The 12,115-nt window shown below is 40.8% G+C and overlaps 1 protein-coding gene across 2 annotated transcripts; it reads right to left on the bottom strand.

The window, feature by feature from the left end:
- Window positions 1–2,284: 2,284 nt before the first annotated feature.
- On the bottom strand, window positions 2,285–4,031 carry LOC121967182 (transcription factor TCP20-like). 2 transcript variants are annotated; one of them, XM_042517249.1, is made up of 2 exons: window positions 2,596–4,031; window positions 2,285–2,507 (listed from the first exon to the last, which is right to left on the bottom strand). In XM_042517249.1, exon 1 carries the CDS (start codon window positions 3,678–3,680, stop codon window positions 2,775–2,777), a length of 906 nt encoding a protein of 301 aa, XP_042373183.1. In that variant the 5' UTR covers window positions 3,681–4,031; the 3' UTR covers window positions 2,285–2,507; window positions 2,596–2,774. The 2 variants fall into 2 exon arrangements, with proteins under 2 accessions (XP_042373183.1, XP_042373184.1); XM_042517250.1 differs by having other exon boundaries at window positions 2,285–2,544; window positions 2,700–4,031.
- Window positions 4,032–12,115: the final 8,084 nt, after the last annotated feature.

The following is a 12,115-nucleotide window of genomic DNA, read 5'->3' as shown; positions in this document are numbered from 1 at the left end:
ACGAACAATGGCATGGAGCAAGCTCACGGACATTGGTGCAGTTGAGGGACTAGAGGCTTGACAAAGTAAATTGCAGGAAAGAAGTATGGAGCAGCTGCTAGTTTGATAGCCTATAACGAGGTGAACTCGAAAGTGAGGCAAAAGATAGCATGGAGCAAGCTTGGAGGGCTTGGTGATCCAAGGGACCAGCAAGGCGAAGGATGGCAATAGTGCAAGATTGGAGGGCATAGTGCAATTGAAGGGCCAAAAGCCTAGCAAGGTGAAAGTGTGAAGCGTTGACTGCCTGGAGACATTAGACCATAAGAGATTATGTGAGTGAGTGAAATGTAATCTTGAACGTATGTTTTAGGGCAACATTATTGGGGATGATGTGTTTAGTTAGGTATGGGTAGACTACCTAGTAGCTTAAGTAAAGCCTTTGACTAGGGGCAACATTATTCTGGCTAAGCTTGATCCCAAGCTTTGTGAATGCTTATGAGAGTGTAAGCCAAGTGAAATTGGTATCAGTCAACTAGAGGCAAGCCTCATTCAACTCAGACGTCCAATCAACTTGGGAATCAAGTAAATACAAGGCAAAGAATAAAATATTATTGTTTGGTCTTCAGTCAATTGGAATTAGATCCAATTGAGTAAAAGTTGAGCAGTCGACTAGCAGTTGCCTAGTCAACTGCTATGCTAGTTGTTGAGGACAACAATTACTTTTACCTAATCAATAGACTAGATAGTATAGTCTATTGGAGGTGGGAAAATAGAGTTGTTGGGGATGATTCTATATAAACTCTTGGAGAGCTTTAAGCAATTATGGTTCCACAATACTAATCTCGAAACTCTTCCAAACAAGTGAATACATTGCTCAAAGTCTCTAAAAGCTTGGACAAGTGAAAGTTCCTTAGGAATCTATTTCTTAATTAGTTTTACATTCATTCTACAAAGAGAGGCGCGAACACTTGTAAACATTACAGGCACATATTGTAAGAAGTTTGTCACATTAGCTCTTGTGAAGAGACAGAATTAGTGCAATCTTTGTGAGGGTGATGCACCAAATACGTCATAGGACATGCATTAAGAGTGGGTTTTAGAACCAACGATTCTTATTTTTATATTTCTATTATATATTCTTGAAGCAAAGAACATACATAAAAAAAAAACATAAGCACATGCTTATCAAATCATTTCATTGTTTGTGTTTGTGCATGAATTTCATTTTAGGTGAACAGACTATATACATCCCCTCCCTCTCCCTATTTAGTCAGGGACAAGCATGCCATAAAAACCCTACAATTTCTTCTCTCATACTCTACCTCATTCTACTCTCTTTGTTACAACCTCAACCTCATCGATGTCATAATGTTGAAGTGCTCCGCCCATTGTTATTAACAATGGAAGAACACCTCCCATTGCATATACCTTCTCTAATTTCCCATCTCCTCACTAAGCCACTATCGATGGCACACCCCCTGGGGGAGACCCTTCTAAACACTATTGAGAATGAAGAGTGAGTAGTCATGTGAGGTAAGCACACTGAATCAGTCCTTTGAAACATAAATAGAGAAAGGGGGAACAAAAAAACAACTACCTTTTGAAGGCAAACAATGGTTTCCACCAAAGATCAGTTGTAGCTAGCTAAGGAGGAGCTATCTCTTCTCTAATTAAAAAAGGGCTCGGCGGTGGAAAAAGAAGAAAAGAGACAGGTTAGGTTGAGCTCAGAAACAAAGAAATGAAGGGAGAAAGAAAATAATCAGAAAGAAAAATAAAGAGAGAAAATGAGGAAGCTTTAGACAGAGAATTTGGGGAAGGAGACTGCAGTGAGTAAATCGAAAGAGAATAAGTGAAGGAAGAAAGAAATAAGAAATTGGTTGTGGAGCTATGATACCAATTGTCACGACCGCATAAATGTCAGAATCCATTCTAACTTACTCAAAATGCTTAAATAAGTTAATAATAGCTGACTCATCTAAACTTATAGAGCTCCTCTATTAGTCTACTCAACATGTGAGACTAATTGGAGTGTCACATGGTAAAATGATTTATTTTAAATGAGTTGGGTTGCTGGGAAGAAATAAGTCATGTTACTAGGTGATGCCAATATTTAATAGTAAATTGATGGATTAAATATAACACATGAAAAATTTATTAACTTCGAAAAAATATGGATAATTCTAACAAATATAGATCCACTAAAACTTAACTATGTGATAGATTTGGTAACCAATGCATTCATAATTGAGCTTAACACTAAGGTTTATTTCATGTTTGAATCATAAAGTGGTCAACTCATCCTCTATGTTTGAAGCCATTTATTGGTACAATGAGTAAAGAATGTCAGATTAAACTAACAGAATAAGCAAGCAATGCATCTTTTTCCCATTTCCCTTTTCTTATAGAATAACTGAATAGAGTATTCACAACAGACATATTGTCGAACAGGATGAAACTCTAACTTACAGACCTTGATATAAATGACACAATAAGTTGCATGCCCAAATATCTGGCTCTGCCTCTAGGCCCTGCATGCCAACATCAAAAGCTAATAGGGTTGGAATCCTACACCAGAAAGAAAACTCATATCAATGAACTGAAATAGAGAAGTAATACCAGAACTGAATCTGCAAATGAAGATTGCAGGCTAAGGAGGAAGAGGGAGTCCAATCATCCAGTTGCTACTGTGAATAAAAATCAAAGACACAGACGAAACGAACCAATTAATCAAGCTGACATTGAATACAAGTTTCATTCTATTGGATCGTCATATCTTTCTTGAGATCTTCCAGAGCCTATTTGGATTCTTGCGAATTGTCTTTGGTAGAGAAGGCCTGATGTTGCTGCTGAAATTGATCACTCTCTCTAGAACCCATTGCATGCCCAATTTGCGAGTAGAACTGGTTCAAGGTCTGCGGGTTGAGCACTCCGACATGCCCCTCCTGGGAGAGGCCGAGCTCTAACCCGGGCACCTGCTGCCAGTGGGCGGTCAGCATCGACACAAAGCTCATTGTGCCCATGTCGTTGCCAGGCAAGTGCAGGCCATGCATGTCTGCTTTGGGTGCAAAGCCGCTCATCGAACCATTGCCGCTGGCGGAAGTGGCAATCCCAAGTCTCGAACTTGACTCCGCCGCCTGCCCAGAGTGGAACAATCCGCTTTCGAGGACACCGGGAGGAAGCAGCAAGCTTGGAAGGGGTCGGGTGAAGTTAGCAGACCCCAACGAGGTCCAAGGGGCGGACGCAGCGTCCTGCCCTAACTCACCGAGCTTGGGCTGGATGTTTGTAGCGGCGGCAGCAGAGCGGGAGATAGAACCGGCGGAGGCGAGTGCGGAGGCCGGGATCGTGCCTGTGCCGGTGGCAGCGATAATGGAGGGCTCCGCCTGCTGGAGGAGCCACTGTATAGTCTCCCCGTCGGACTTGTGCCCCAATTCTCTGGTAAGCTGGAAGATCCTGGCGGCGCAGATCGCTGGCATCCGAACCCTTCTTCCCCGGCCCTCTACCTTGGTATGGCGATCCTTTTTGGAGCTCCGCTTCGGCACAAGTTGATTCCTTTGCCCATCTTTCTCCGCCGCCACGACCACGGAAGGCAAAAGATCCCTGCTTTCTGATACAGCAGGGCTTGGATCTCTCTTATGCGTCGCGGACAGGCCCAGGGCCTGCTGGAACTTGAGGACCTCTTCAGGCTGTTTGGACGATTCCATCAACACAGATAGAGAAGAAGAAGAAGAGAAGAAGAAGACGAGGAAAGGTGAGATTTTGAAGGCGAGAAGCAAGCCCGTGGGAAGGAGGAAGCGATACAAAACGATCAAACACAGATCAAAATCAAGATTCCCAGCTTTCCAGGTTTACTACTCCGCTCTGTCTCTTCTGACACCCCTGCTTTCTTCCTCTTTTGTACTTGACAGTCAACAGCGTTGCAAATGACGGGATTCAATGGGGATTTGGATGCATGCATTCCATGCAGCAGCAGAGGAAAGTAAAGGTTGTATAAATGATAAACAGGGCAGGGGAAGGGAATATAATAGTTTCCGTATTTGGCAATGGAGTTTTGGAATTCGAGATTGTGTGATTTGCAGGTGATTTAGTGTCTTCCTTAAATTTCATGACTGTCCTTTTCGTGAGAGTATGTGCTAATGTTGTCGCGTACAGACACGAGAGTTCCCACTGGTTGCTATCTGTCTGACTCCTGAAGGCGACACTGAACAAAGGCTTGTCCTTTCAGCCTTAGCCTTAGCTTTACCTTTGCCAGTCATTATTACTCTTGGGCAGGCAATGTTTTCCTTCACTCCCAAGGGAAAGCAATACAACTTATCTAGTTACACATTTTTAAAGTTTATAATTTTATATTTATTAAAGAATATATTTCCATAATTACCAAATGCATTTAAATTATGAAATTCTAAAAGAAGCACCCATTTCTATACCTACTTATTTTCTATTTTACTCTTTCTCTCAACGGTGTTGCATTAAAAAATTATTACCATGTTGGTATTGGATTTTAAAAGTAGCCTACTTTCTATTGTATTTTAAAAATTAATATCATTGTAGTATTATATTTCAAAAATTATCATTCTCGTGCTGTATAAATAAATTCTAAAACTAATACGGCTATGTTTTTTGAAAATTAGTATTGTATTTTGAAAATTAATACCACTCTATGTTTTTTGTAGACAAAGAAGTTAGAAAAGTGTGGCTCTATTTTTGAAAAATCGGCACCATAGTTGTTTTAGATTTCAAAAAATCAACACCTTAGATGCTTTGGAAAAGGTAGAATTTGATCCGTGATTGACAGAAGAGGTAAAATGAAAAATAAATATGCCTCTTAGAAAATCTGAAAGTTCGATAATTTTTTAAAAATTTCATAATTTTAAGTACACCTTTCCATTAATTGCTGAAGATATTTTGTCCAAGTGAATATACAAAATACATTTTTCCATGTGAATTCCTCTGTTGAACTGCTCCTATGGTGAATCTTGTGTCGTCCATTAAAACTCCTCTCTTAAACCATGCGAAAAGGTTGAGATGTTGAACCTTATTCTATCATTTTGTCCAAAATTATAAAAAGATTCCTCCATTTCTTCTAACATCAACTACCTATCATGCTTTTCAACATGGTTTTAGCTAGTCAAACTGTTCTGTGCACCATTGGCATTTTTCAACTAAACAATCCATCTATGATTGGTAAACTCTAGGTTTCTTAATTTTCTACAACATTAGTTGATTTCCCATATAAGTTGTCAACATGTCAATGTATAAATGTGAGCCTAGTGATCTTCTCTACAACCTTAGTCTCATGATGTTATTTTTGGTCTCTATCCATGCTTAGATCCTTTTTGAGCCATAAAGATGTTTTGGCCAAAACATACTGATAGCCAAAAAGGATAAAAAATTCATGTCATATGAATATCAATATATTCATACTAGTCCTTTGAAATTATTTATGCTCTTTTATTTATGATTTTGAACCCTACAAGGTTGTCAAGATGTTTTGGCCAAAACATTTTAATAGACCCAAAAAAAAAAGTGACTCATTCCTGTCATATTAGCACCATTGAACTTATATTAGTCTCCTAATACTATTTATAGTCTTTATTTATAATTTGAACTATGTTAGGTCATCAAGGTATTTTGGCCAAAATAACTTAATGACCAAAAAAGCTTGGATTCATGTCATATTGATACCATTGCATCCCAACTAGTATCCTAAAACTATTTATGATCTTCATCCATAGCTTTGAGCTCTTTTAGACCTATCAATGTGTATACCTTGATGGCTAAAAGGGTTCAAATTCATGACATGTGGATACTATTACATCCCTTCTAATTTCCTAAATCTGTTTTTAGTCTCTATCGATGATTATAAGCCCTTTTAGGCCATGACCAAAACCCTTTGATGGCCACAAAATTATGTTGTATGGGCACCAATGCATCTCAACTTCTCTTCTAAACTTGTTTATACTCTTTATCCATGGTTTTGAGTTTTTTTTAAAGCCATTAAGGTGTTTTGATAAAAATATCTTGATGGAAATATAAACACATTATAAGAAAAATAATAACAATCACTAACGCTTCATTTTAGGTTATTTAGAAAATTTGTTCATACTTCATGACCTATGACTCATTGGCGAATCACGCTTCAAATCCCAACTCTTTTATTCTTCTCAGAACCTTCCGAAGGTAAAGAAACTTTTCCCAATTCCCTGGTTACAATAAGAATAAGAAAACAACAATATGTATGTAAAACAACAAAAAATATAACAATCTATACAAGAATAGAGCTTTCTCATGACTTATTCACTTGCTTTGTTTTACCTTCGCTTGTGTGTTAGGACGTGTATGAAAAATTGAGGCAAAAAATTCACAATTCTAACACTTAAATTTTACTTGGTATCCACCTCCTTGAGGTAACTAATCTAAGGGTCCAATTTTCACACTCACAGATCTACTATGAATGTCTCCTTCTTGGAAACTTTTCGAAGATGGAGAAGCCTCGTACAAGCTGTTCTTATAAGAACACAATAAGAAAATGAGAATGCAAAGACAAATACAATCGAAATAAACTTTACAATAATGAACCTTACTTTGCTTACTCTTTTCTTGCTTTAGATTGCCTCTTGGTAATAGGGAATGCGGCAACACTTGTTTACCAAACCCTCAAGTACTGGCATCTTCAAATGTCCATTAACTCTCCTTTTCTAGGGTTCATTTCGGTTGAGAAATGTTTCCCAATCAATTGGTTTGACATGTTAGATCGATCATTGAAAACTTGTAGAATGACCCTTTTTGCTTGACCAATCGATTAGTAGTCATACCAATCGATTACTATCTTCCAATCGATTAAGTCAATCAATTCTGAAACTTCTATTCGAGAAAGAAAATAGTGTCTAATCGACTGCCTTAATCGATTGGCATTGCCAATCGATTGTCCCAATTGATTTCATCACCTTATGTGCTCTTGTGAAAGCCTCTAATCAATTGTCCTAATTAATTCCAACCCTTAATGTTCTATTGCGAAAAGCTCCCAATCGATCAACCTGATCTATTGGATTAGCGTCAATTGATTGCCCCTAATTGATTCCAAGGCCTTCTGTGCTCTCGTGAAAACACACCCAATCGATTGCTTTGGAACAGTCGCTTACGCTAATCAATTGCCTAACCTTAAACCTGATATTCGAGTTTAGGGTTTACCAATCGATAGGCACATTGTCCCAATCGATTGGTAACACTGAATTCAATCCTCTCAAGACTGAATTTGTGTCTTTCTAAGTATCCAGTTAACCTCAACCTACCAAAACTCTCTTTGCTCAACATCTGGTCATCCTTGACCCGTTGAGACTCCCCATTTTCCAATATCCAATCAACCTTGTGTTGGTGCAATTTCCAGTAGGTCAAGGTTGACCTAGTTAACCAAGCATAAACCTTGGTCATGATTTCGATGTTTGACAATACAGAAAGACATGTAGACATGGACAATGCAGGTGCAGTTGTCCATGCGGAGAGATACTGATCAGGGTCTGATCAGGTTGGATGAAGAAGAGTCAAGTAGGTCAAGGTTGACCGGATACTTGACTGGGAAGTCCTAACTGGGATGTTAGGTAGTTCGGAAAGTCCTGGTGAGTGAAACCAAGCAGTTCGGAAAGTCCTGGTGAGTGAAGCCAGGCAGTTCGGAAAGTCCTGGTGAGTGAAGCCAGGCAGTCGGGAAATCCTGGTGAGTAAAGCCAGGTGAAAATCCTAGTGAATGAAGCTAGGTGAAAGTGAAAGTCCTGGTGAGTGAAGCCAGGTAGGGGAAAGACCTAGTGAGTGAAGCTAGGCAGTTTGGAAGTCCTGGTGAGTGAAGCCAGGCAGATGGAAAGTCCTGGTGAGTGAAGCCAGGCAGTTGGAAAGTCCTGGTGAGTAAAGCCAGGCAGTTGAAAAGTCCTGGTGAGTGAAGCCAGGCAAGGGAAATCCAGATAGGTCAAGGTTGACCAGACATCTGGTGAAAAGTCCAAGCAGGGAGCTTGGCACGAGAAAAGTCCAAGTATGGAGACTTGGCACGGAAAAGTCCAAGCAGGGAGCTTGGCACGGGAAAAGTCCAGGTATGGAGACTTGGCACGGAGAAGTCCAAGCAGGGAGCTTGGCACGGGAGAAGTCCAAGTATGGAAGCTTGGCATGTGAAGTCGGAGAGGGCTCGACAGCTCGTTCTCCGGAAGAAGTCGGAGAGAGCTCGGTAGCTCGGTAGCTCGCTCTCCGGACTAGGTCAGAGAGGGCTCGGTAGCTCGTTCTCTAGACCGGATGGAGTCAGAGAGGGCTCGGTAGCTCATTCTCCGGACGAAGTCGGAGAGAGCTCGATAGCTCGGTAGCTCGGTAGCTCGGTAGCTCGGTAGCTCGTAGCTCGGCAGCTCGCTCTCCGGACTAGGTCAGAGAGGGCTTGGTAGCTCGTTCTCTGGACCGGATGGAGTCGGAGAGGGCTCGGTAGCTCGGTAGCCCGGTAGCTCGGTAGCTCGTAGCTCGGCAGCTCGTAGCTCGGCAGCTCGCTCTCCGGACTAGGTCAGAGAGGGCTCGGTAGCTCGTTCTCTGGACCGGATGGAGTCGGAGAGGGCTCGGTAGCTCGTAGCTCGGTAGCTCATTCTCTGGACCGGACGAAGTCGGAGAGGGCTCGACAGCTCGTTCTCCAGACTAGGTCAGAGAGGGCTCGGTAGCTCGGTAGCTCGGCTGATCGGTCTGGTGACCGATCAGTAACCAAACAGAATGCTTCTGTGGATTATCTGATCGGTTTGGAGACCGATCAGAAAACAAACAGAAGAAGAAGAAGGAGAAAGGCTGATCGGTCCAGGGACCGATCAGACTCCTCCTGGACCGATCAGGACATAGCCTGATCGGTCCAGGCTTAGCCGTTGTGACACAACGGCTAGATTTCTCTGTGTCTTCTTTGTCTTCTTCGCAGGTGCAGATCATATAAAAGCCTCTACAGTGAAGGTGCAAAGTACTTCTTCTTCCTCACTACTGTGATTTGAGCTTTGCTGAGCTCCTCTTTGCTGAAGCTTCGCGTGAGCTTCGTGCTGGTTTTCTAGCTGCTGGAGCCGTGAAGCTGCTGCTTCATCAACGGACTTCGACAAGAAGGCAAGCAAGTGTGTTTACAATTTCTATTGTTCTTGTTTGTTTTCTCTATTGTTGTACTCCTCTGTTTTGCTGTTGCAAAGACTTTGTGGTGAGGTTTCTCCACCCAGAAGGAGTTCATATTAGCCTGTTATCCGGGGTTTCATCCACCGACGGATTGATAGGCTTCGTCCACCTTACGGACACGCCGAGGAGTAGGAGTATCATCTCCGAACCTCGTTACATCGTTGCGTCTAAGGTTTGATCATCTTCGTTTCGTTTCTATTGTTTTATTTCCGCTGCGCTAACTTGATTTGTAGAAAGAAACACGAATTTGGGGTCGGCTATTCACACCCCCCCTCTCTAGCCGCGACCATCGATCCTAACAAGTGGTATCAGAGCAAGGTTGCTCTTCGTCGAATTAACACCCGGGGGAGCACAAGCTAGAGAATGGATCGACTCGGAGAAGACATCACGATTCCACCCTTCTACGAGTGCTACGGCTTCGCGGATTGGAAGGTAAGAATGAAGTATTTTCTTATGACTAACCTAGCAAATTGGAATTGTGTACAAGTAGGTTTTATTCCTCCGGTAGATAGAAAGGGAGAGCTTCTCAAGAAAAAGAAGTGAACGAAAGAACAAATCCACCAATCCTCAATCAACGACGAGGTAACGAAAATCTTTGAATTTTCATTACCTAGTGATGTCTTGCGTAAGATAGGTGGATACAACGATGCCAAGGAGTTGTGGAACAACTTGGCTAAGCTCCATGAGGAGAGCTCCACTTCAAGTCATGAAGAGGAGTCAAGTGAGCCAAGTAGCTCACATCAGGGAGGAAAGGAATTAGAAGTTGAGGGCTACTCAACATCTAAGGAAGAAGAGGAGGAGAGTTCTTCTTCAAGATTAGAGCAAGAAGAAGAAGTCTCTACTTCCGGAAGGGATGAAGAAGAAAGCATACAACCATCCTCAACCCTAGGTAACTCAAGCAATTTGCTTTCAAGTAAATTACATATAATGTGCTTTGAGTGTAGGGAATATGGACATTACAAGAGTAAATATCTAAAGAGGATTAGGAAGACTCCACCGGCACCAAAGGTCAAGGAAGTCGGAGTCCTGAAACTCAAGAGCAAGGAGCACGTGGTGTGCTTCCAATGCAAGCGAAGGGGACACTATAGGAGTCAATGTCCGAGGGGGAGGCAACCTCACAAGGACAAAAGACCGAGCACGTCAATAGGGGGAGCGAAGGCAAACCCTAAGGTAACATTTAAGTCTCACTCTTGCAATAAGACACATGCTAGTAGTTTTGTTGTAATTGTTAATAATGATAAGCATGTTAACTTTAGGAACCAATATATGTGCTTAAGTGCTAAACATGTTAGCCTAGGTAAGGACAACACTAGAAATGTCAATCCTAGGATTAACTCATCTAAGGTTAGGGAGAACCTAGGTAGAAATCCCAAATCAACTAGACACATGCCTAGGAATACCTCAAAGAAAAAGGATAAATTAAAGCTTGAGGTATTAGAGAAAGAAAATCTAGTCTTGAGGTCAAGACTTGACTCTCTAAAAAAGGCTCTTAAGGATTTGACTCTAGGATCTAGGGGTCAAAAACCCAAGTCCAAGGACAAGAAAGGTTTGGGTCACAAACCTAAGTCCCAAGTGGTCAAGCCCACTTATCACAATGTTCCATTAGATTATGGAACAAAATCTAGGGCAAGGAAGACAATCACCAAGGTCACAAGGGGAGTCACCCCTAGAGTTGATCTTAATGAGTCCCAAATGACCAAGGCTTCAAAGCCTAGGAGGGTCATTAGAAGGGTTGCTAGGGAAGTCATCCCTAATGAATACTTAGTGAACCCAATGAGCTCCAATAGGTATTGGGTTCCTAGGAGCGTGATTCCATCACACTAGATGGTTTAGGGTGTGCCAACCTTACTTGAATAGGTAGTTAACCTAATCATGGCAAAAGGTGGCACTTTAGGATTTTTTTCAAGGTATAATCAAGCCTTGAAAATGAAATTAAGAATTATTCCTAAGGTGATTAGAATGTGCCAATCAAATTTGAGGAGTTTTCTAGAGTCAATCTAATTTGCACATAGTGATCTAAAAATCTTTGGTATAAGATGCTAGATCTATTACACTTAGGAATATAGAACCTATGGCAAAATGATCAAAAATGGCAACTAAGGCTAGAGCTAGGTATTTTCTATACCTTTACGTGTTATTTGCCATATATTGCTTGCCATATGCCATGTCATGACATCATACTTAATTTAGTATCATTTGAAATGTCATGATAATGCTTAGGTTATTTATATGTCATGCCTTAGTTAGAGTTTCACACTTTATGTCATGACATCATGACAATGCCACATGTTCCATTTATGATATCATTATATGCCATGTCATCATCTTTGCATTTAAAATCAATTAATTTGATTTAAGGACAAAAACATAATTTGATACGGAAATCAAATTGTTGTTTAGAAAATGCATGAGAACTTAGCTTAAGATGACCTAAACCCATATCTCACATCAAAATTGACTTGGATGTGTTTGATACACCTTAGATGTGTGTGAGATATTAGGATTATGAGTTAGGATCAAGGTGCATAGTTCTTGTACCTAGATGAGCCTAATTCGAAATTAGGGATCATAGGGAAAGCTTGTGTACAAGTCATGTACATTTAGCCCTAAGATTGTGGTCCTAAATTAAAGGGTTTAAAATCATTTCAAAATTGATTTGAAAAACCTTGATGAAGCTTTTCTAGTGATAGCATTCATCATTGAGCAAGTTGATACAAAGTTGAGGTAAACTTGAACTATTTCAAAGTTTTTAAACTTTGTATCAAGATTTAAAAATGGAAGTTATTTTTATAGAAAACTATTTTTCCATGATAGTATATGTTATGAGGAATGTATCCTCAAAATTTTATAATTTTTAGAATTTTCTGTAATTTTGTAGGGGTTTCTGAATTTCGGGAGGAAGAAATTCAGAAATCAGAAATCAACATGTGTGACCGATCAGGAGGTTCCCTGATCGGTCCAGGGGATGCTGGAT

Source organism: Zingiber officinale, chromosome 3B (assembly GCF_018446385.1).
Source record: "Zingiber officinale cultivar Zhangliang chromosome 3B, Zo_v1.1, whole genome shotgun sequence".
NCBI lineage: Eukaryota > Viridiplantae > Streptophyta > Magnoliopsida > Zingiberales > Zingiberaceae > Zingiber > Zingiber officinale.
The sequence above is the reverse complement of the archived record's forward strand: the minus strand, read 5'-3'. Positions and strand labels throughout refer to the sequence as shown.